This window comes from Salvelinus alpinus, chromosome 5 (genome assembly GCF_045679555.1).
Source record: "Salvelinus alpinus chromosome 5, SLU_Salpinus.1, whole genome shotgun sequence".
In the NCBI taxonomy this organism is placed as follows: Eukaryota; Metazoa; Chordata; class Actinopteri; order Salmoniformes; family Salmonidae; genus Salvelinus; species Salvelinus alpinus.
In genome coordinates, this window is record NC_092090.1 from 70,821,570 (window position 1) to 70,843,606 (window position 22,037).

At 43.3% G+C, this 22,037-nt stretch overlaps 1 protein-coding gene across 1 annotated transcript; it reads right to left on the reverse strand.

The window, feature by feature from the left end:
- Window positions 1-5: 5 nt before the first annotated feature.
- On the reverse strand, window positions 6-21,931 carry LOC139576663 (leucyl-cystinyl aminopeptidase-like). Its single transcript, XM_071402992.1, has 22 exons — window positions 21,510-21,931; window positions 16,280-16,374; window positions 15,921-16,123; window positions 15,659-15,770; window positions 15,288-15,545; window positions 14,859-15,049; window positions 14,563-14,701; window positions 14,179-14,313; window positions 13,914-14,034; window positions 13,519-13,670; window positions 13,224-13,337; window positions 12,988-13,125; window positions 12,734-12,865; window positions 10,606-10,766; window positions 10,424-10,512; window positions 10,052-10,235; window positions 9,537-9,693; window positions 9,252-9,436; window positions 8,744-8,905; window positions 6,125-6,265; window positions 5,877-5,958; window positions 6-5,772 (listed from the first exon to the last, which is right to left on the reverse strand). Exons 1-22 carry the CDS (start codon window positions 21,529-21,531, stop codon window positions 5,641-5,643), a joined length of 3,105 nt encoding a protein of 1,034 aa, XP_071259093.1. The 5' UTR covers window positions 21,532-21,931; the 3' UTR covers window positions 6-5,640.
- Window positions 21,932-22,037: the final 106 nt, after the last annotated feature.

Here is a 22,037-nt window from a genome sequence, read left to right on the forward strand (position 1 = left end):
AGCAATGAAAGTCCATAAAACATTTTTATTCATATATTTTTTTTTCATGGCATGAAGAGCCTTACATTTTTCAGCATCATTCAACCCCAGTGCAAAAAAATGTTTAAAATGAGCAACAATCAAGGTGGGCTTGGCATAGGAATACACTAACATAGAATCATAATCTAGAGACAGGCTACAGCCTGGCGACATGCCACCTCCATCTGGGTCTTCATACACTAACACTTCACCTAAACCGTCTGTCATAAGGCATTATAACACTGTTGTAAGAATGACATAGAAAACAAGCAGTCATTATGTAGGCTTTGGCTAATTAACTTGATATCAAATCTAACAAACCTAAATAATAGTTTAAGTTATGGTAGTGGAAAAGGGCGTTTTCATGAGATTGTAATGATGATGGGTTATAACATGTTATGTCATCTTTGTGGCAGTGTTAGGTAGGCCTTATGGCAGTAGGTTCAGTGAAGAGTTAACAGTTTCTAACATATCTCCCTGAGCTCTGAGGTACAGTACGGGCTGTTTTCTGGTGAGTGAGTGAATGATTAACATCTAAAAACCAACAATGATTCACAATTCTGCACCAAAGCTAACATATTTGATTTCATAGTGCTATCAATTGGCTCATTCATCCCCCCTGTACCTATTCCCCAGGTCATTGCTGGAAATGAGAACGTGTTCTCAGTCAACTTACCTGGTGAAATAAAGGTGAAATAAAAAATAAATATAACCACCAATATGACCTGGTTTTTCCAATGTTTTCAACATGACATAACATTCAGAGTGAGACAGGGAAGTAAATCCTCCTTCAGAATGAGCCAGTACCAACAGGAGACATACAGACATCTGAGGCTAATCTAAATAGAAGAGGAGCTAGCTAGACACTCAGTCATTGGTCATGCTGTTTTGTAATAGAAGAGTTCCTTCAGGACATTCAGTGGGTGACCACTGGAGCTAGTGCTGCTGTAGCAGAGAGGAGGTAGCATGAAGATGCCCCTAAACACTGATCCAAGGTCAGCTCCATGTTTGGTTAAGGTCTTCATTGGCTTTGGTGGGGGTAACTGGCCCTAGATCTGTTCCTACAGGGAACTTCTAACAGAGCCAGCTGGGAGGCTGAAACAATTACGTTAACAACAAGGCTACCATACAGAACTAAATACCTTAAACCTCACACACAGTGAGACAACGTAACCTAGCCCTGACTGAGCCAGGCTAACCAATCACAGAACTTAAACTGGTGAAATTACTTTCTGATTATCCACTTGGTTGGACTACAGACACGGCATAGAAAACGACTCTAGCCAGCTCTACAGACGCAACACTGTTGGGTCGCTCACTGTCAAGTCCTTTAATGGAAAAGACAGAGACATAATCAGGCAACCCTGTAATTTAACCAAAACATTCACCAATTTTGGGGGGGGGGGGCAGAGTTTGGGAAACACTGCCATATTCGAACATGAGGCATTGAAGTGAGCCAACATTAAAAATCAGTATACGTCATTGTTTAGTAAAAACAAAACCATTAAAAGCATTTGACCGGGACTCTTATGTCTATGTGGTATCACACTGTACACACTATATACACACACAACAGAAACCAAACTTTAAAAACAAGTGAGAGATATCTGCTCACACAAAATATGACAAGCAAAAAGCAAGGTAGAGATAGGAGTAATAATAATTACATCTTTACAAGCATTGTGAGTGAAATATTCTGTACACAGATTGCCTCATATTCAAAGGAAAAGTAGAAAAGCGGTTTTGGGACTATATCAACAATGGACTAATGAAATAAATACCAAAATATCATTTTTGGGTGGAGTTTTCCTTTAACTGTCAAAATGTAACAAATAAATTTACATCAACAGAAGAAGTGCTCACAGGGAGTGCTGTGGGGGTTAGATACTTCAAGATTCATCAAACAACGTTTCAGCAACGTTTCCACTATCCGACCAATACTTCTTGAGGTCTAAATAAAAGACCTAGTGGTGGAAATGTGGTACAGTAGAACTTTGGGAGCATCTAAACAGTGAGAAGGTATTTTCATGTTCCTTCAACATGTAACTAGTAGCTGTACATGTTCTGGCTGAAGCCTGGGTAGCATGCTGTCTACACTGTCACCTAACCCCTTTGCATTGTGTATCAGCTCTGTAGCCCAACTCTGGCCTTCAACAGACATTCTCCCATCTCCCCCACTGCTCACAGTCAGTAGGACAGTCATGAGGAGGTTGGTGTCAGGGCCAGGGCCTGAGAGAGCAGTTAGTCACTGCACCAGTTTCACAGGTGACGCATACTGATGACATGTGGCCAGCGTTGATGACACACAGCATGTTCTCTTCCTTTCCTTATTTCTCAGGTGGCTGCTACACATACACTATGTGGTGGCGGAAGGGGCGAGTTACCTCCATACAATGTGAAGCACGTCGAGTTTGAAAGAAAGTACAGGCTGCTGTATCCAGGCATGGTGTTGTGGTGAAAGCTATAGGTGAAGTTTGCTCAACAGCATAGAGAGGGGAATTTGAGTTCACCCTGAGCTAAATACTACTAAATAAACTCATAGGACAAGCCTAAAAATAACACCATGTTCCCTATACAGTAAAGTGCACTACTTCTGATCATTGTGAAAAGTAGGGATGGGCCTTTGAAATTATTTTACTATTCAAATAATATATCATGATACTTTTTCGGATATCCGGATATTGACTGCCGACCAATCAGAATGACGAAAATGCACATGGCAGAGGTAAAACAGCAGACATGCTGCTTTCCTCCAGGAGGTTGGCTAACAGCAACAGCGAAAGAGAAGTCTGATTTTCACCAAGATGGAACTGATTCTGTTACAAAAAGGTTTTCTGGTGAGTGTTTTTCAATGATCTGTCAGGTATTGTGTAAACTCAGTAAGATGAGTGCCTGTAAATCGCTATTTGAAGTGGGAAAAATAGCATGCCTGTAGGCCTAAATGTGCCGCAGTAGCGCAACACACTGTTATAAAAACTAGCTACATTCAAAATGTTGTTTTATTAAATTAAGAATTTCAAATGTAATGGTATAGGTAACTGCCAACACAAAAGGAAACACTTGAGTAAATGAGGGATTCAAAGTATATTAAAAAGCAGGTGCTTCCACAGGTGTGGTTCCTGAGTTAATTAAGCATTTAACATCCCATCATGCTTAGAGTCATGTATAAAAATGCCCAGTTGCCCATTATTTTGGCTACCATGGCTAGAAGAGATCTGTTACTTTGAAAGAGGGGTCTCAAAGGAGCATAGGGGGTTTAAAGAGTGTGGGTGGGTGGGTCAGTCACCCGTTCTTGAACACTTATGGGAGATTCTGGAGCGTTGCACGAGACAGTGTTTTCCACCACCATCAACAAAACCCCAAAGTATGGAATTTCTCACGGAAGAATGGTGTCGCTTCCCTCCAATAGAGTTCCAGACACTTGTAGAATCTATGCCAAAGCGCATTGAAGCTGTTCTGGCGGCTCGTGGTGGCCCAACACCCTATTACCTTCTTTGGGATAGGGGCAGTATTTTCACGTCCGGATGAAAAGCATGCCCAGAGTAAACGGCCTGCTACAAAGCCATAAAAGCTAGAATATGCATATTATTAGTAGATTTGGATAGAAAACACTCTGAAGTTTCTAAAACTGTTTGAATGAGTATAACAGAACTCATCAGGCAGGCAAAAACCTGAGAAAAAATCCAACCAGGAAGTGAGAAATCTGAGGTTGGTCGATTTTCAACTCAGCTCCTATTGAAGATACAGTGGGATATTGGTAATGTTGCACTTCCTAAGGCTTCCACTAGATGTCAACAGTCGTTAGAACCTTGTCTGATGCCTCTACTGTTTAGTGGGGCCGAAGGAGAGAGGAATGAGTCAGGTCTGCCATGACCTGAACATGCTCTGACCATGGGCATTCACGTGAGAGCGAGCTCTGTTCCATCGCAATTCTGAAGACACAGGAATACTCCGGTTGGAACATTATTGAAGAATTATGTTAACAACATCCTAAATATTGATTAAATACTTCGTTTGTCATGTTTTTACGGACTGTAATATAACTTTTTAAACTTTTCGTCCGTACTTTCTGCTGGACCTGCCCGCGCGTTGTGAGTTTGGAAAGTGTACTGAACGCTAGAACAACAAGGAGGAATTTGGACATAAATGATGGACATTATTGAACAAAGCGAACATTTATTCTGGAACTGGGATTCCTGGGAGTGCATTCTGATGAAGATCATCAAAGGTAAGTGAATGTTTATATTGTTACTTCTGACTTCTGTTGACTGCATAATATGGCGGCTATATTTGTGTCTTGATTGGGCTCTGAGCGCCGACTCAGATTATTGCATGGTTTTCTTTTTCCGTAAAGCTTTTTTGAAATCTGACACAGCGGTTGCATTAAGTAGAAGTGCATCTAAAATGCCATGCATAACTGTTGTATCTTTTAGCAATGTTTATTATGAGTATTCCTGTAAATTGATGTGGCTCTCTGCAAAATCAAAGGATGTTTTGGAACTACTGAACATAACGCGCCAATGTAAACTCAGATTTTTGGATATAAATATGAACTTTACCGAACAAAACATACACGTATTGTGTAACATGAAGTCCTATGAGTGTCATCTGATGAAGATCATCAAAGGTTAGTGATTCATTTTATCTATATTTCTGCTTTTTGTGAATCCTCTCTTTGGCTGGAAAAATGGCTGTGTTATTCTGTGAATAGGCACTCACCTAACATAATCGTTTGGTTTGCTTTCGTCGTAAAGCTTTTTTGAAATCGGACACTGTGGCTGGATTTACAACAAGTGTATCTTTAAAATGGTGTAAAATACATGTATGTTTGAGGAATTTTAATTATGGGATTTCTGTTGTTTTGAATTTGGCGCCCTGCACTTTCACTGGCTGTTGAAGAGGTGGAACGCTAACGTCTCACGTCCCCTAGAGAGATTAAAACACTATGTTGGTGTGTCCTTTATTTTGGCAGTTATCTGTATATCCTTGTAGGTAAAAATGTCCCAAGTATAATTGCCCTCCCCGATCTGTCTTTACGCGCAATATTTCAGATAGCACTGGCCCGATTGACGAAACTTGGGTGAATAATGCGTATTGCCATAGAGATACGGCATTTACAAAATTACAGTTATGGCCAGATGGTGGCGTTATAACGAGATTGAAAATGCAAACTTTGAAAGGTCACGCCCCTCACCCGTTTGACCTAATGTCATGACATTCGGTACAGAGGTTCCTCTCCTCACAAAGACAATAAGGTCCGCCATGATGGATTTTCTGCCATTTAGATTTCTGCATCATTTGTGGGGGACAACATGTTTACTGTTGCCTTGCTTCATTTAATTTAGACAAAGCTTTTTCCATTGATAAAAAAAAAATAAGCTTCTAATTTTGATTCTTCCATAAATGAACACTCAAGTCATCGAATACTAATGTCTGTCCGTATATCCGGATATTCGATTAACCGTGCCCATCCCTAGCGAAAAGTAGTTAAAAAAGTAGTAACAAAAAGGGGAATATGAGATCATTTGAGACAAGCCCTACGACAGTGCAAAAGCTGCTGTTGCCATGCCAACACGGTCCCCAGAACGGGTTGTCGAGGGCTACAGTTGCCAAGCGGCCATGTTAGAGCCAGTCTCTAAGTGTTGCGAGGTTCCTGTCCATCCAGTGCTGGTTCAGTCTGATGGTCTCTAAAGCCTCCTGGACGCTACGCATCTGAGAGCCCCGCCCCTTCAGACTGGAGAAGAAACCCTGGACCTACACAGACAAGAGTTAACATGAGAGAAGAGGACTCACACGCTCTACGCATCTGATTCACAGACATGATATACAGTCAGCATGGTTCTGAGGTGTAAGCTCACTTCCTCCAGGTGTGTCTGAGTAGAGAACTGGGAGGTGGTGGACTTGATGATGCTCTGGATGGGATAGGACCCCACTGGAAACCTGCACACACACAGCCAATTAAAACAGGCCACTTCTCCATATCATGCAATCAAAACAGGGCCACAGATTCTGATTGGGAAACTGTATTGGTTTTGCATCTATTTCTGTATGTTGACGGTGTAAGTGTGTAAACGTATAATTGATCTTATTCTTTAGGGGCACTCACTTCTCTATGATCCTGTCCCAGCTCTCTTTGACAAAGTCCCAGACGAACAAGTGGCCAGCGAAGCCGTCGCTCACAGTGCTGATGACCAATGGCAGCTCCTGGGTGTGGATAATCCCTCCCTCGAGCACCGCACTCAGAATCCTGAAGGAGGATGTGTTTTGAGTGTTGCAGAGACACACACCACAGGCCGCTACAAACATATCTGGGCACAGCTTAATTACAACTGTGTGACGCTCCGCACAACCTCTGGGTAGAGGTTAAGTTGGCCAGTTAATTGTCTGTATATTGATTGATTAAGTACCATGGACTAGAGGCCTTCACTGGTCCAAAAAGATGGACCTGTTCTGAAATGGACCTGGGGAATTCCAATCCGGACCCAATATGCATGAATGAATTTTTAAAATATACAGACCCGTTCCGAACGGACCCGAGGACAACTAGATCTGTTCCGTTTAGACCTCGTCGGATCCAGACCCGATCCGATTGAGGGAAGCAGCAGAAAAGTCAATTTTTAAGCTACTTTACTAACCCAGAGCTGATTAACCTCTCTTGGGTAGGGGGCAGTATTTTCATGTCCGGATGAAAAGCGTGCCCAGAGTAAACTGCCTGCTACTCAGGCCCAGATGCTAGGATATGCATATTATTAGTAGATTTGGATAGAAAACACTCTGAAGTTTATAAAACTGTTTGAATGATGTCTATGAGTATAACAGAACTCATATGGCAGGCAAAAACCTGAGAAAAAATCCAACCAGGAAGTGGGAAATCTGAGGTTTGTAGTTTTTCAACTATTTGCTTATCCAAGATAGTGGAAATGGGGTCATATTGCACTTCCTACGGCTTCCACTAAATGTCAACAGTCTTTAGAACCTTGTTTGAGGCTTCTACTGTGAAGTGGGGGCGAATGAGAGGGGAATGAGTCAGAGGTCTGCCAGAGAGCCACGAGCTGACCAGGCGCGTTCATGGTGAGAGAGTTAGCTTGCGTTCCATTGCATTTCTGAAGACAAAGGAATTCTCCGGTTGGAACATTATTGAAGATGTATGTTAAAAACATCCTAAAGATTGATTCTATACATTGTTTGACATGTTTCTACGGACTGTAACGGAACCTTTTGACTTTTCGTCTGCACCTAGCTAACAAAAAGGAGTTATTTGGACATAAATGATGGACTTCATCGAACAAAACAAACATGTATTGTGGAACTGGGATTCCTGGGAGTGCATTCTGATGAAGATCATCAAATGTAAGTGAATATTTATAATGCCATTTCAGGCTTCTGTTGACTCCAACATGGCGGATATCTGTTTGGCTTGATTTGTCGTCTGAGCGCCGTACTCAGATTATTGCATGGTGTGCTTTTTCTGTAAAGTTTTTTTTAAATCTGACACAGCGGTTGCATTAGGGAGAAGTGGATATAAAATTCCATGCATAACAGTTGTATCTTTTAGCAATGAGTATTTCTGTAAATTGATGTGGCTCTCTGCAAAATCACCGGATGTTTTGGAACTACTGAACATAACGCGCCAATGTAAACTCAGATTTTTGGATATAAATATGAACTTTACCGAACAAAACATACACGTATTGTGTAACATAAAGTCCTATGAGTGTCATCTGATGAAGATCAAAGGTTAGTGATTAATTGTGTCTCTATTTCTGCTTTTTGTGACTCCTCTCTTTGGCTGGAAAAATGGCTGTGTTTTCTGTGACTTGGCTCTGACCTAACATAAATCGTTTGGTGTGCTTTCGTCGTAAAGCCTTTTTGAAATCGGACACTGTGGCTGGATTTACAACAAGTGTATCTTTAAAATGGTGTAAAATACTTGTATGTTTGAGGAATTTTAATTATGGGATTTCTGTTTTGAATTTGGCGCCCTGCAGTTTCACTGGCTGTTGACGAGGTGAGACGCTACCGTCCCACATACCCTAGAGAGGTTAATCACATTGGCGAGGAGGTAGAGAGAGGTGACGATCTAGCAGGGGCCGTGCTGTGCGGGTGACACAGTGTACAGGGAGGGAGAGACCGCAACCAAACAAGCCGACTCGCACTATAGTAGACTAATAGCTGCCATACTGTAGCTAGGTTATTTATCATCCAATATGATCACGTAGTACTTGTCTTGACTGCATCAAACCAGGAGAACCTGGTTAACTAACCATCTAGGCTAATAGAAGCTGCATGCGCTTTCTCATCCTACAGTTACAAACAACAACAACTCCATTCAGAATATAAAGTAGCAGCCTACCTGTTGGCTCTTGGTTGTTGTAGCTCATCCTTCTCCTTTAAACTTTCCATTCCATCATTGATTAGATATGTCCTAACTTTTTCCCCACACGGAGGCTCTGACTGTAGCCTATTGCTTCCAACCAGCACCACTCTCGTGAAAAGCTAATTCTACGATTTCTCTCTCTCCACTGCAGCAGTCGCGTTCGGATCTGAATGGGTTCTTCTGGACAAGTCAGTTAAAATTACACATACCTGAGACAATCATATCAGATCCGACTCAGACCATTGAAACCATTTTGAATTCTGGTCTCGGGTATTCGGGTACAGGTGGATCCGTGAAGACCTCTACCATGGACCACCCCACCGCCCACACACACACAGTCTCTCTCACCATACGATGCGTCGTGGGTCCTGTGTGGAGGCGAGGGCCTGCAGTATCTTGCGTTTCTCCGAGTCGTAAGTGGTGAGTCTGTAGGTGTCCAGCAGAGACAGCCAACCAGAGTCAGACTGGGCTGCTACAGAAAACACCACTCGCTGAAGATCACCTGGGATGCTGGAAGAGACAACACATCATTACATTACCACAAGATCACTATAGAACAGGTCACTAGCTTTACTCATTTCTGATGAAGACAATGGCAGCCAAAATATCTAAAAGTATATATATTTTTTTTTAAACGAGCAAGCCTGTCTTCATTGTTTATATCCATAAAGGGGCAATATACGATAAATACATACATTTTTTACCTTTTATATTCATGATATATAGCCATTGATTCTTGAAGAATATAACTTATAAATCATGAGCTTAGTTCAACTGTTGTACCCCATCAGAACCCAAAATATAATCCAGTTTTACTACATCGTTTGAACAATTTTCAGTCAGTCCATGTGTGTACCGATTGGTTTGGTTCGAGTTGGTCCACTGTTCGTAGAGGGCCGTGGCCTGGTCAGTACAGTTCTGGCGTCGAAGACTACATGCCACCTCTAGCAGGGCTGACCTCAGCTCCTGACTGGAGACACTCTCCTCCACTCCCCAGTCCTGACTGTCCATCAGAGAGCCAAAATGACCCAAGATGTACGCCTGGAACACACATTACAAAGAGAACGTAAGCACAGTCAGTTTGTCCCAAATGGTGGGACTAGGCCCCAGAACAAGGTACCTGACAATCTAGTGTGTGTACCTTCATGCGGGCCACCAGTCTTAGCTCCTGTCTCTTGTCCAGTAGTCTGTAGACAGAGCTGAGCTGTGATAGGGCTTCTGTCAGAGGAGCAGTCTCAGTCTCATTGGTAGTATAGTCCAACAGACTGAGAACCTGACGGAAGGACACACGACCCAGCCTGATGAGAGGGAGAGAAAAAATGAATAGATATGAATCAATTTAGTCTATTTGTGTCCGTTGTCTGTTCAGTTGAGCATCCAAAACATCTAACATAGACATGTTCAAGTAAAGTAATCGTACAAGACCAGGCAGAGTATGAAGACAGGCCTCCAATTCATCCATTTCTTAATTATTTACCAATTCATCCATTTCTTAATTATTTACCAGGTAGGTTGACTGAGAACACATTTTCTTTTACAGCAACGACCACCGTCTAAAAAAATGAAATCCCATCTTTCTGAGAGATCTCACCTAGCGAGTATTATCCTCCATTGAGTGTACCATGCCACAGTACAAACACACACACACACACTGACCTGGACAGGGAGAAGATGTTGTGTATGAGCGAAGCGCGGTCGTGGGGTGTGAGTGTGCTGACGTCAGTCTTTAGAGCGTCTATGAGAGCTGCCCAGCCCTCGTCTCCATAGTGAACTATATAGAAGCCCGTGTTCATGTAGTTCAACTTCAGCCACTTCACACTCTCTGACACCTTCAGAGTCGCTAAGAGGAAAACACAGAACAATGCACTCAGATACATGAACATGCTCTTACCTCAGAGCATACAACCAGCAGGCCAAACATCACTAAGTAGTATACAAGCCTGACACACAAACTAGACAATGCATAACATTAAGTCAAACTAAATGACAGCTACCCAGTTCAATGTACAGAAGTTGTCTGTGTTATACCTGTCTTATTCCTCAGAGTGAACATCTGTCTGCAGGAAGGGGCAGAGCTACAGCTGTCATTCACGTATGTCACAGGGATGTGCCACAGGCTGAGGAGGACACACAAAAAAAAAACAGGTTGGTGTGTGTGCGTGCGCGCGCGCGCGCATATGTGTGTGCATGCTTACGCACGTGCATCTCACCTGGAGGTGTGTGTGGTGTTGTCTGTGGAGAGCAGGAAGTGTTCCTGTGTGAGGGTCACCTCACCACCCTTGCGGCTGACGGTAACCAATGGGAAGCCTTTCTGCAGCGTCCATGTTCTCATCATGTCTGACACACTCTCCTGCTGGGGAAGCACTTGGGCCTGGCACATCCAGAAACAATAATCAATGATATAAAAATATATGTCTACTAATTAGGGCTAACACAATTTAATCAACTGGTCGATTGTTTGATCGATAGGCTGTTGGTTGAAGAACATTTTTTAGTCAAGCAGTGGCAAATACACTATACATACAAGAGTATGTGAACACCCCTTCAAATTAGTGGATTTGGCTATTTCAGCCAAACCCGTTGCTGACAGGTGTTTAAAATCGAGCACACAGCCATGCAATCTCCATAGACAAACATTGGCAGTAGAATGGCCTTATTGAAGAGCTTAGTGACTTTCAACGTGGCACCGTCACAGGATGCCACCTTACCAACAAGTCAATTCATCAAATTTCTGCCCTGCTAGAGCTGCACCGGTCAACTTTAATGCTACTGGTCTGTAGTCATTTAGGCAGGTTACCTTGGTGTTCTTGGCACAGGGACTATGGTGGTCTGCTTGAAACATATTGGTATTACAGACTCGGTCAGGGAGAGGTTGAAAATGTCAGTGAAGACACTTGCCAGTTGGTCAGCGCATGCTCCGAGTACACGTCCTGGTAATCGTCTGGCCCTGCGGCCTTGTGAATGTTGACCCGTTTAAAGGTCTTACTCACATCGGCTACGGAGAGCTTGCCTTACCAGCTCGTCTGGTAGGTTCGTGTCACTGGGCAGCTCACAGCTGTGCTTCCCTTTGAAGTCCGTAATAGTTTGCAAGCCCTGCCACATTCGACGAGCGTCGGAGCCGGTGTAGTGGGATTCAATCTTAGTCCTGTATTGACGCTTTGCCTGTTTGATGGTTCGGAGGGCATAGCGGGATTTCTATTAAGCGTCCGGGTTAGAGTCCCGCTCCTTGAAAGCGGCAGCTCTACTCTTAGCTCAGTGCGGATGTTGCCTGTATTCCATGGCTTCTGGTTGGGGTATGTACGTACGGTCACTGTGGAGACGACGTCATCGATGCACTTATTGATGAAGCCAGAGACTGATGTGGTGTACTCCTCAATGCCATCGGAAGAATCACGGAACATATTCCAGCCTGTGCTAGCAAAACAGTCATGTAGCTTAGTAGTTGCGTCATCTGACCACTTCCGCATTGAGTGAGTCACTACTACTTCCTGCTTTAGTTTTTGCTTGTCAGCAGGAATCAGGAGGATATGGTCAGATTTTATACAATGTCGGAAGTTTACTAGCACGAGCATCGGGGCCAGACCAAGTTAATAGCTGACAATGTTTCAAGTTACTTGTAGACAGGCCATACGTTGCCAATGTGATTCATAGATATTTATCGGGATATTTTCTACCTGCGGGCTGCAATGTTTTTATTTGTTGGCTTTATGTAGGGTATTTTTATATTTGGCAATGGCAATATAAGTTACTTTTACATTAGTATATGAAAATTATAACTTGCACGCAGATCAGTAGAAATGGTACGATAACGTAGCACTCAAAACGGAAAAGGTTGCCGGCGGCTGGTGTAGCCTGTTACCGGTAACTTCAGAAGTGTAACGGCAGAATCTGCGAAGGCCAACAGCAGCGGGAGGAGGCTATATTGATCTCTGGCTCGCTCTTTAGTGATTTGTGTGTCTTCATTTTTAAATCGCAGTGTTTAAAGCATCAGACAAGCTCAGTAGCCTAGATACAGTAGATTGTATTCAAACATATGGAAAAATACACGTTTCATTTTTTCCTCGGTCGACCAATCTTTTTGTTGTTGTCAGGGACAGCCCTACTACTAATATTACTACTCATCACATTGGGCCAGAGAGAGATGGAGTATCATCACCAGTACTAACACAATAGACAAGACATCTCCACACACAATACGCATACAGCGTGATGGTTGTGAAAAGGGGAAGGGTACGACACCAGATTTTGCAGACGCAAAATAAGGAACCTGTGAAAATAACTAAAATCAGGAAACAGAGACGAATGTAAGGGACAGGTTCTCAGACAGACCACTGCTACCTGTGTGATGCTGTTCCAGAGGTCGTCAGTAACCGTGTTAGATCCTCTGTATTGACACAGGTACTTGATAAGTCCTTTCCTGAACTGACCGTCTGGCAGAGTGGAGTTCAACATCAGCAGGAGGGACGCACCCTAGAGACAAACACACACACACAAAGACAACACACATCACTGCTGTGACCACAGTACTCGATATCATTCACTACACTAATCAATTAAGTTGTAAGTAAAGGCGAATAATGTAATTGAAGTACCTTCTCATAGGTGATCGAGTCAAACATCTCAGACACCTGTTCAGGTGTGGTCACCTGGGCCGACACTGAGACTGGGTGGGAGGAGTTCAGAGAATCTTTGGCCATTGCCTTGAACCGCTGCTCCAGGAACACATTGCCCTGGAGACGAAAGAGAGGTCATTCTACCGCGGCCATCTTAAATCTACATTGACCCCTTGCACAGCACTTACACGCGCGTGTGATGTGGTACTACTTACTAGGTACAGCTGTGGGAACTCTGTCATTAGAGATGCGTACTGCCAGTAGGTGGCGAAGCCCTCGCTGAGCCACAGGTCATTCCACCAGCGCATCGTCACCAGGTTCCCAAACCACTGACACATGGCGGCATTAGAACAGTGTTACGGCAGCTTTATAACAGTATCATAGGAGCATTAGACACTGTTAAAGCAACTGCATAAGAACAGCAGCGCTTCTTAACCAAACGTCAAAACAGCATTAAGACTGCTGACGTGCATACACACGTGTTCCATCGCCGCGTAATCGTCTACACACCTGGTGAGCAAGTTCGTGGGCTACGACGTTAGCGATTAGTTGTTTGTCGAGAGGAGAGGACTGGTTTTGTACCAAAAGGCTGGTCTCTCTGAAGGTGATCAGACCCCAGTTCTCCATCGCTCCCGCCAGGAAGTCTGGGATAGCAACCAGGTCTGGAGGAGGGGGAGAGAGAAGGGAGGAAGGGTAGAGAGAGAGAGATACAGAAACGTGGAGGGGTCAATACCAATGCGTATTTTGTGTCACATTATTGAAAACAGACTTTTCCCTCACATTTTTTAATTCATCTTTTGGCCTTCATTTTTTAATATATTTAACTACTACATGTAAAAGGTGTTCATCAGTTGAGCTAATTGTGTGAGGGCTGAGTGTCTGTGTGTTTCTGTCTTTCCTCTCACCCAGTTTCCTCAGAGGGTATTCGATGTCAAATAAGATGTTGTAGAACTGCAGCAACCTGGACGCGGTGTCCAGAGCATACTGTGTGTGTTCCTCCTTCTCTGGCACAGAGTACACTGACACCTGCAACACACACCATACAAATTGAATAAATACAATAGTACCAAAGTTGGGGGGGATAGGCACAGAGTAGACAGAGTTGCATTCTAGTGTGTTGCAGGCCATAGAACTAGTGTGAATAGATTGAGGCAGGGACTCTGTACGTACCAGTGTATTGGATACATTTCTAGTGATGCTGGTGAAGTTGGCTACGATGAAGGCCACCAGGTAGGTGCTCATATTAACAATAGTCTGCTCAAACTCATCCTCCAGCATGCCGCTGGGTAACGTAGTCGTCTTAGCCTGGGAAACACAACACAGTTAGATTACATTTACATTTTAGCAAAGGCTCTTATCCAGATCGACTTAGTGCATAAACTAGTTAATGAAACTAGTGCATAGTTTCATTAACAGATGTTTTTTATACACTGGCATGTGAAGCGTCTCCAATAATAATTTCATGTCAACACATTTTGTAATGTATATTTACAACTTAAAAATACACAGCTGCGCGCAAACTCACAAGTGCACACACACACACACACACTGTACCTTGGGCATGTTGGACAGAGCGATGTATTCAGGTTCTCTGGTGATCCTGACCAGGAAGGTGGCTTTAAAGGCAGGCTCGTCAAAACAGGGGAAGGCCTTCCTGGCTGCCTGGGGCTCAAACTGTGTGGCAGCTAGGACCCTGAGGGTTGAATAGAATCACTCAGTCACAGAGAGCAAGGACTAGGCTTGAAGTTTACTAAAGGTCAACATACACTCAAGTTTACACACTTAAAGAACGTGTCTCACTGCATTCACACCGAGTTAGGTTGTTATTTTTAGGACAATGTTTTGCATACCTCTTGGCTCCAGTCTTGTCATTGTAGGAGCTGTTATAGAAGCCGTCGTAGGCGTGTGAAAGGCTGGCTGTGTAGTCCAATGTTAACACACACACCTGGCCTTCCTTCAGATCCTCTGGGAAGCTGACAGCTATCTGCTGCCATGGTTTATACTCCAACACCTTCACCTCAACACTCTTACCCTCTCCAACCTGGAAGGGTTACAGTAAAAACAGTACTTAACAAGGTGAAACAATCTAACTAGGTAAAAACATTATTTAGCAAGGGAAACATAATTAAGCTAAGTAAAACATAAGTTATCTCCCCAGGGAAAGCAACTCTTACTCTCTTCACATTGCAAGTAAGGAATTTACATAAGAACAATAACAGTTAAGTTTTCAATAATATTACCATTTCCGATTAAATAGTCAATGTTCGTAGCATTGCTACCTGAAAGATTGCCTTGATGATATTGATCTCGGAGCTGTGCAAAACGATGCGCTTGGTGTCGTGTTGTATAATCATGTTGATGATGGTGCGGCCGGTGAAGGTCATGGAAGTCAGGTCAGGGGTCAAGGAGAGGTCGTAGTTTACAGGTCGTACACTGGCTGGGAGGCGTAGCTCATTCCAAGGAAACAGCTCCCCATTGGTGCTTTTAGGATAGACCAGCTCTATAGGAGTGGAGGAGTTAGCCTTAGGACAGCCAGCCTGGGGAGAGAGGATCAACACGGTGAACACAAACACACACCTCCCGTAGCTGTGGAGGTCGATGCAGTAACCGCACACTCTTCACTCACACAAACGCAAGCACACACGCCTACCTTAGTGAAGGTACAGCCAGGCAGGAAATAGAGAACCATCGCCATGGACGTGACCAGTACCAAGATGAACACGCCCACCACCAGCATACGAGCCGAGGGGCGGGAACATGACCTGACCAAAAAACAACAAATAAAACTATTTAATAATCTGTAAATATAATATCTTTAGTATTGTTTCTTTCATTGTTTCTATTTTACTGTAAAGTGCCTGTCTTATTTAAATGCACTTTAAATCAAGTTTATTTCGATTTGAACCAGTAACCTGGGTAGAGCCTGTCTAATGTAAGGGGAGGCGCTAGGACTGCGGGCAGAGCTTCTGTTCATGAAGGACATGCCCAGTAGGCGGGCTGACGACTCATAGTCCTCCTCCTCATCGTCCAGGTCGTTTTCTCCCAGACCTCGCACCAGCAGACGGGAGCTACGGGGCTCGTACACCACCTCATCTGGGTCCAATGCCGGGAACTCCTGGAGGAGGGAGTTGTAAAAAAAGAGAAAGAAGAGAGAGAAAATAAAAAGACAGAAGGCAAGATGTGAAAATCTGGAAAAACATAAACAGTTGGAAGAAAAGGGAATACTGATGAGGGGATGGGTTAATGTCAGTGCTGTATAGTATGTAATTACCGGGAAGGCTGTAGAGTCTTTGGCCAGGTCCACTACATCAGGTTCCTCCTCAAACATACTGTTCTCTATCATGTTCCTGGGCAGGGACGCTCGCTCTGGTTACACATACAAGCAAACAAAAAGGTTAATATATACACACACACACACGTTCAATAAAACCTTTCTTTTGATTCTCCCCAGTATCTCCTCAGAAAAACAGAGAAATGGCCAACTATTTAATTCAATAACAACAATTACAACAGTAGTCAAACTGTAAAAAATGTCCCGATGTGCCTCTTTGTAAAGGGTCCCATTTGTCACCTGTAATAAAACTGTGCAGAGGGACTGAGCCCCTATGTGTGTTCTAATTCAATGGTGGGTGAATGCAGGGCTGGGCCCAAACAAAGCTCTCACACACACACACTCTGAAGTCCCAGTGAATAGTGGGTGTTGCATGTAAGTGAACAGAGAGCCAGTATCATCATAACCGATGACACTATAAAAAAAAGCCATCTCATTCACCTACTACGTTCTATTGCGCGTGTTCCATTGTGTGAGAACATGCATGCGTGTTGGTAGGGCCCAGCTGCCTAGACTGAGTGACTAGGAGAAGGCTAACTGAAGCCATCAGAGTTCATCCTATCCCTCCGTGCAGCAGATCTAGTCCTGATTCAGAAGTCCTGTGGTCTGCAGAAAGTTCTGCTCCTATTAATAGGCCTTGATATGGAGCTGAATATTTATTTCTTTTACCAGGTAAGTTGACTGAAAACACTTCCTCATTTACAGCAACAACCTGGGGAATAGTTACAGGTGGGAGGGGATCAATGAACCAATTGGAAACTCGGGATGATTAGGTGGCCATGATGGTATGAGGTCCAGATTGGGAATTTAGCCAGGACACCGGGGTTAACACCCCTACTCTTACAATAAGTGCCATGGGATCTTTAGTGACCACAGAGAGTCAGGACACCCGTTTAGCTTCCCATCCGAAAGACGGAACCATACACAGGGCAAATGTCCCCAATCACTGCCCTGGGGCATTTTTAGACCAGAGGAAAGAGTGCCTCATACTGGCCCTCCAACACCACTTTCAGCAGCATCTGGTCTCCCATCCAGTGACTGACCAGGACCAACCCTGCTTAGCTTCAGAGGGTGGTATGCTGCTGGCACATATTTAATAATACCCAGATCAAAATAAGAACCATAGCAACCTTTAATTCCATGTTAGAACTAGTATTGTGTGTCAAATGAGGCCATTCTAAAAATGTGGTAACTGTTTTTAGACCAAAATGAGTGCACCTCAAACTGACGCAGCAAAGAAACTGAAAGTGTCAGCAGCATTTCACCAGACTCTTCCTGTTTTCAAACAAACAGACAGATCCACAGACAGTCTACAGACTTATTTGTTTACCCTATATGACTTAGCTAGGGCCACACAGACTGAAAGTTCAAGGCCATAGTGGTGCTGGGACTAGACTCACCCCAGGCAGAGCCCAGACCAGGTATACTTGGTGCCTCAGGGCAGATAAGGCCAGGCAAGAGGCCTTTCCTCTGGGCTGTGTGTTAGTGAAAACAACCTGTGTCACCTGAACAAGGAATAATCTCTGGGCATTTCGTTTCCATACTACTGCAGTCACAGTGTCCAAGACAGGATTCACCCATCAGTTAGGCGTTCCATGTAGGCCCTGTGCATTCTGAATTGAAGTAGGCTAATGAAATAACATACAGTTGAAGTCAGAAGTTTACATACACTTAGGTTGGAGTCATTAAAACTTGTTTTCAACCACTCCACAAATTTCTTGTTAACAAACTATAGTTTTGGCAAGTCGGTTAAATTACTTGTGCATGACACAAGTAATTTTTCCAACAATTGTTTACAGACAGATTGTTTAATTTATAATTCACACTTTTCCAGTGGGTCAGAAGTTTACATACACTAAGTTGACTGTGCCTTTAAACATTTTCTGGAAATTCCAGAAAATTATGTCATGACTTTAGAAGCTTCTGATAGGCTAATTGACATCATGAGTCAATTGGAGGTGTACCTGTTGATGTATTTCAAGTCCTACCTTCAAACTCAGTGTATCTTTGCTTGACATCATGGGGAAATCAAAAGAAATCAGCCAAGACCTCAGAAAAACAATAGTACGCAAGTATAAACACCATGGGACCACGCAGCCGTCATACCGCTCAGGAAGGAGACACGTGCTGGTGCGAAAAGTGCAAATCAATCACAGAACAACAGCAAAGGACCTTGTGAAGATGCTGGAGGAAATTGGTACAAAAGTATCTATATCCACAGTAAAACGAGTCCTATATCGACATAACCTGAAAGGCCGCTCAGCAAGGAAGAAGCCACTGCTCCAAAACCGCCATAAAAAAGCCAGGCTACGGTTTGCAACTGCACATGAGAACAAAGATTGTACTTTTTGGAGAAATGTCCTCTGGTCTGATTAAACAAAAATAGAACTGTTTGGCCATAATGACCATTGTTATGTTTGGAGGAAAAAGGGGGAGGCTTGCAAGCCAAAGAACACCATCCCAACCGTGAACCACAAGGGTGGCAGCATCATGTTGTGGGGGTGCATTGCTGCAGGAGGGACTGGTGCACTTCACAAAACAGATGGCATCATGATGGCAAATTAAGTGGATATATTGAAGCAACATCTCAAAACATCAGTCAGGAAGTTAAAGCTTGATCGCAAATGGGTCTTCCAAATGGACAATGACACCAAGCAAACTTCCAAAGTTGTGGCAAAATGGCTTAAGGACCACAAAATCAAGGTATTGGAGGGGCCATCACAAAGCCCTGACCTCAATCCTATAGAAAATGTGTGGGCAGAACTGAAAAAGCATGTGCGAGCAAGGAGGCCTACAAACCTGACTCAGTTACACCAGCTCTGTCAGGAGCAATGGGCCAAAATTCACCCAACGTATTGTGGGAAGTTTGTGGAAGGCTCCCCGAAACATTTGACCCAAGTTAAACAATTTATAGGCAATGCTACAAAATACTAATTGAGTGTATGTAAACGAATGACCCACTGGGAATGTGATGAAAGAAATAAAAGCTGAAATAAATCACTTTCTATTATTCTGACAGTTCACATTCTTAAAATAAAATGGTGATCCTAACTGACCTAAGACATGGAATTTTTACTCAGATTAATTGTCAGGAATTGTGAAAAACTGAGTTTAAATGTACTTGGCTAAGGTGTATGTAAATTTCCGACTTCAACTGTACATGGAACATGTTTCAATTAGGCAAAAGCACTCAGAGAAATATAGCAGTGTCTATGTCTATTGAGTAGCAGTGTTTCCATTGACTATTATGGATTGTATTGACCACCAGTATGTGTGTGTGTGTGTGTGTGTGTGTGTGTGTGTGTGTGTGTGTTCCAATCTGAACAAACAGAAGCCCTTTATTCATTATTTGCAGTAATAAAGCTGTAGAGCCATAAAGCAGACAGCTTCAGCAGAATGGGTAGTGCTACTGAACCTACAGCAAGAACATGCTGGTCCTGATTGAGCACACACCCCACACAAGGAGCCCTATCAAAAGCAAAAGGCTTGACCAAGCAAACAGTTGAGTTAAAATGACATTTTATGTGTCTTTAGGACATAAACAAACTACTGAACTAATGCAGCCTCCAGTCAAGACTGTAAATAACACTAACACAGCTTGGCCTAGCCTCTAAAACAAGAGGATGTAGGATATTCGAGCAGCAGAAAATGTAAACCAATCTGAGTTGGATTTCCTCACCTTCCTTGGTAGGGCAAAGTGTAGGCCAAGGCTGAACAATAAGAATAATGTCCCAATAAACATAAAGAGAGTCAGTGCAATTGAGTTGTAATCCAACAGGTTTGCTCCGTTTGCTCCTAGAAAGACTGAAGGGCTTTTGTGAGTTTGTTGGCCAGGAGTACCATAACATTTTAGGACACAGCAATGTTCGCTGGATGTCCATGCTCCCTGCTCTAGAAAGAGTGCTGAAAATGTATGTGCCATTGAAATCCTTTTTTATTTCTGAAGACAAATGCCCTGTTGTCCTGCGAACAATGTTCGAAGATCCACTGACTGAACTTTGGCTGGCCTTTGTCCATGGAAACTTGACTGTATTCAGTGACATGATCAAGATGCTTGGAGGCCAGGACCACTGTGCTGTGGACTCCGCTGCAATTCTGAGAAACGTTGAGGCAAAATTGACTGCAAGACGTGATGACAACTTCATTCCATTTTTGGTCAGAGGACTTCTGTTAGCTAGAGGAAAATGGAGCCATGTCTAAAGAGAGCTTTCTCAAAACATCCCAATCATTCTTCACTATGACTGTGAACTACTTGCAAGCATGGGGAAAGCACACAGACAATCTAAAAGATTTACATTGTCTCCTTTTAAAAAGGCAACCTCTGTGTGAAGAGATCCAGAAAGCAGCAGCCACACTGCAGGAAAAATGCCCCAATGTGACCATCAATGAGGATGCATTGTGTGACGAGGTTACTGGCCTGCAAGAGTTCCTAAAGGGGGGATCGCTTGAAGAATGGAAAACATCTGAGACACCGCTTAGTCAGAGATGGAGCACGGTGGTTACCCACTTCAAATAGAATGACATCCCACACACTAACCTGGCTAGATTAGCGTCTGTTGTCATGTGCTTACCTGGAAGTAATGCACCAGTCGAGAGAGTGTTCTCCCAAATGAATGATCTATGGACAGCAGCAGGAAATAGGTTCACTGTTCCTTCCATCAAGGCCATGCTTATTGTGAAGACAAACTTTAACCTCCCCAGCCAGGAGTTCATGGAGAAGCTTGCCAAAGACAGAGCAATCCCGAATAAAATACATTCTTCTGAGAAATATACAGATTAGGTTGGTATAAGTATATTATGTAGTTACCAACCTCATCGGCGTCTTATTTCTTTATTATGTTGTTAAGTATTTCACATATACTATTGTCTGTTTTTTCAATTTTGCTCATGTTCTCTTCTGCTCTTATTCTACCCAGACTACCAGGACCACTGAATGGCTGTTCAGATCGGACAGTTCTGTCTCGTCTGTAGTGTTTCTGTAATATAGTCGTTTTCTCTGTCAGTGTGCCTGTTAGACTAAATACATGAAACAGGCATTGTCCCCCTTTTTTATTTCATAGATAATAACATTGGATATTTTAATTATATATTGACCGCCGAACTGAAAATGTCCCCGGTTTTCATTTCAGAAATCTGGTCACCTTATACTACGGATAATGTCATTCCTTACCACTGTCAAATGGGTCCTCCATGACAAGATATCTGGACGAGCCGAACTGTCCTCACTTCACCAATAACAACACCCCGCTGGAGGACGAGGGAACCACTGCTGACCAAACTCCGCCACCAAAAAGACTGATGCTACTAGCTATCAGTAGCTAGTCAGATCAGGTGACTACAGCCAGGCTAAGTGGGCTAGCTAGCTTGGCTGCTAGCTAACTTCTGACACTAGAGAGCGGCCACAACTTTCCTCTCCATGCTTTAACGTTTTTGAATTATAGATACGAGTCACAATCGGTGAAGTTAGTAGCTTACGGAATAAAATAATTAATATGGTCAAGCGTCCAAACGATAGTCTGTCGTCAAACTGTTCGCCATGCATTTCAATGATAGCTTCCCATTCCCTTTCTCACCAGGCAGTTATTGACAGATTTCTGTCATGTATTTACCGGAATTCTATTGGTCGGGGCTAAGAGTGGTGGCTCGAAAGTAAAAAGACAAATCCCTACCGCTTGCTGTGAAAACAAACAAACATTTG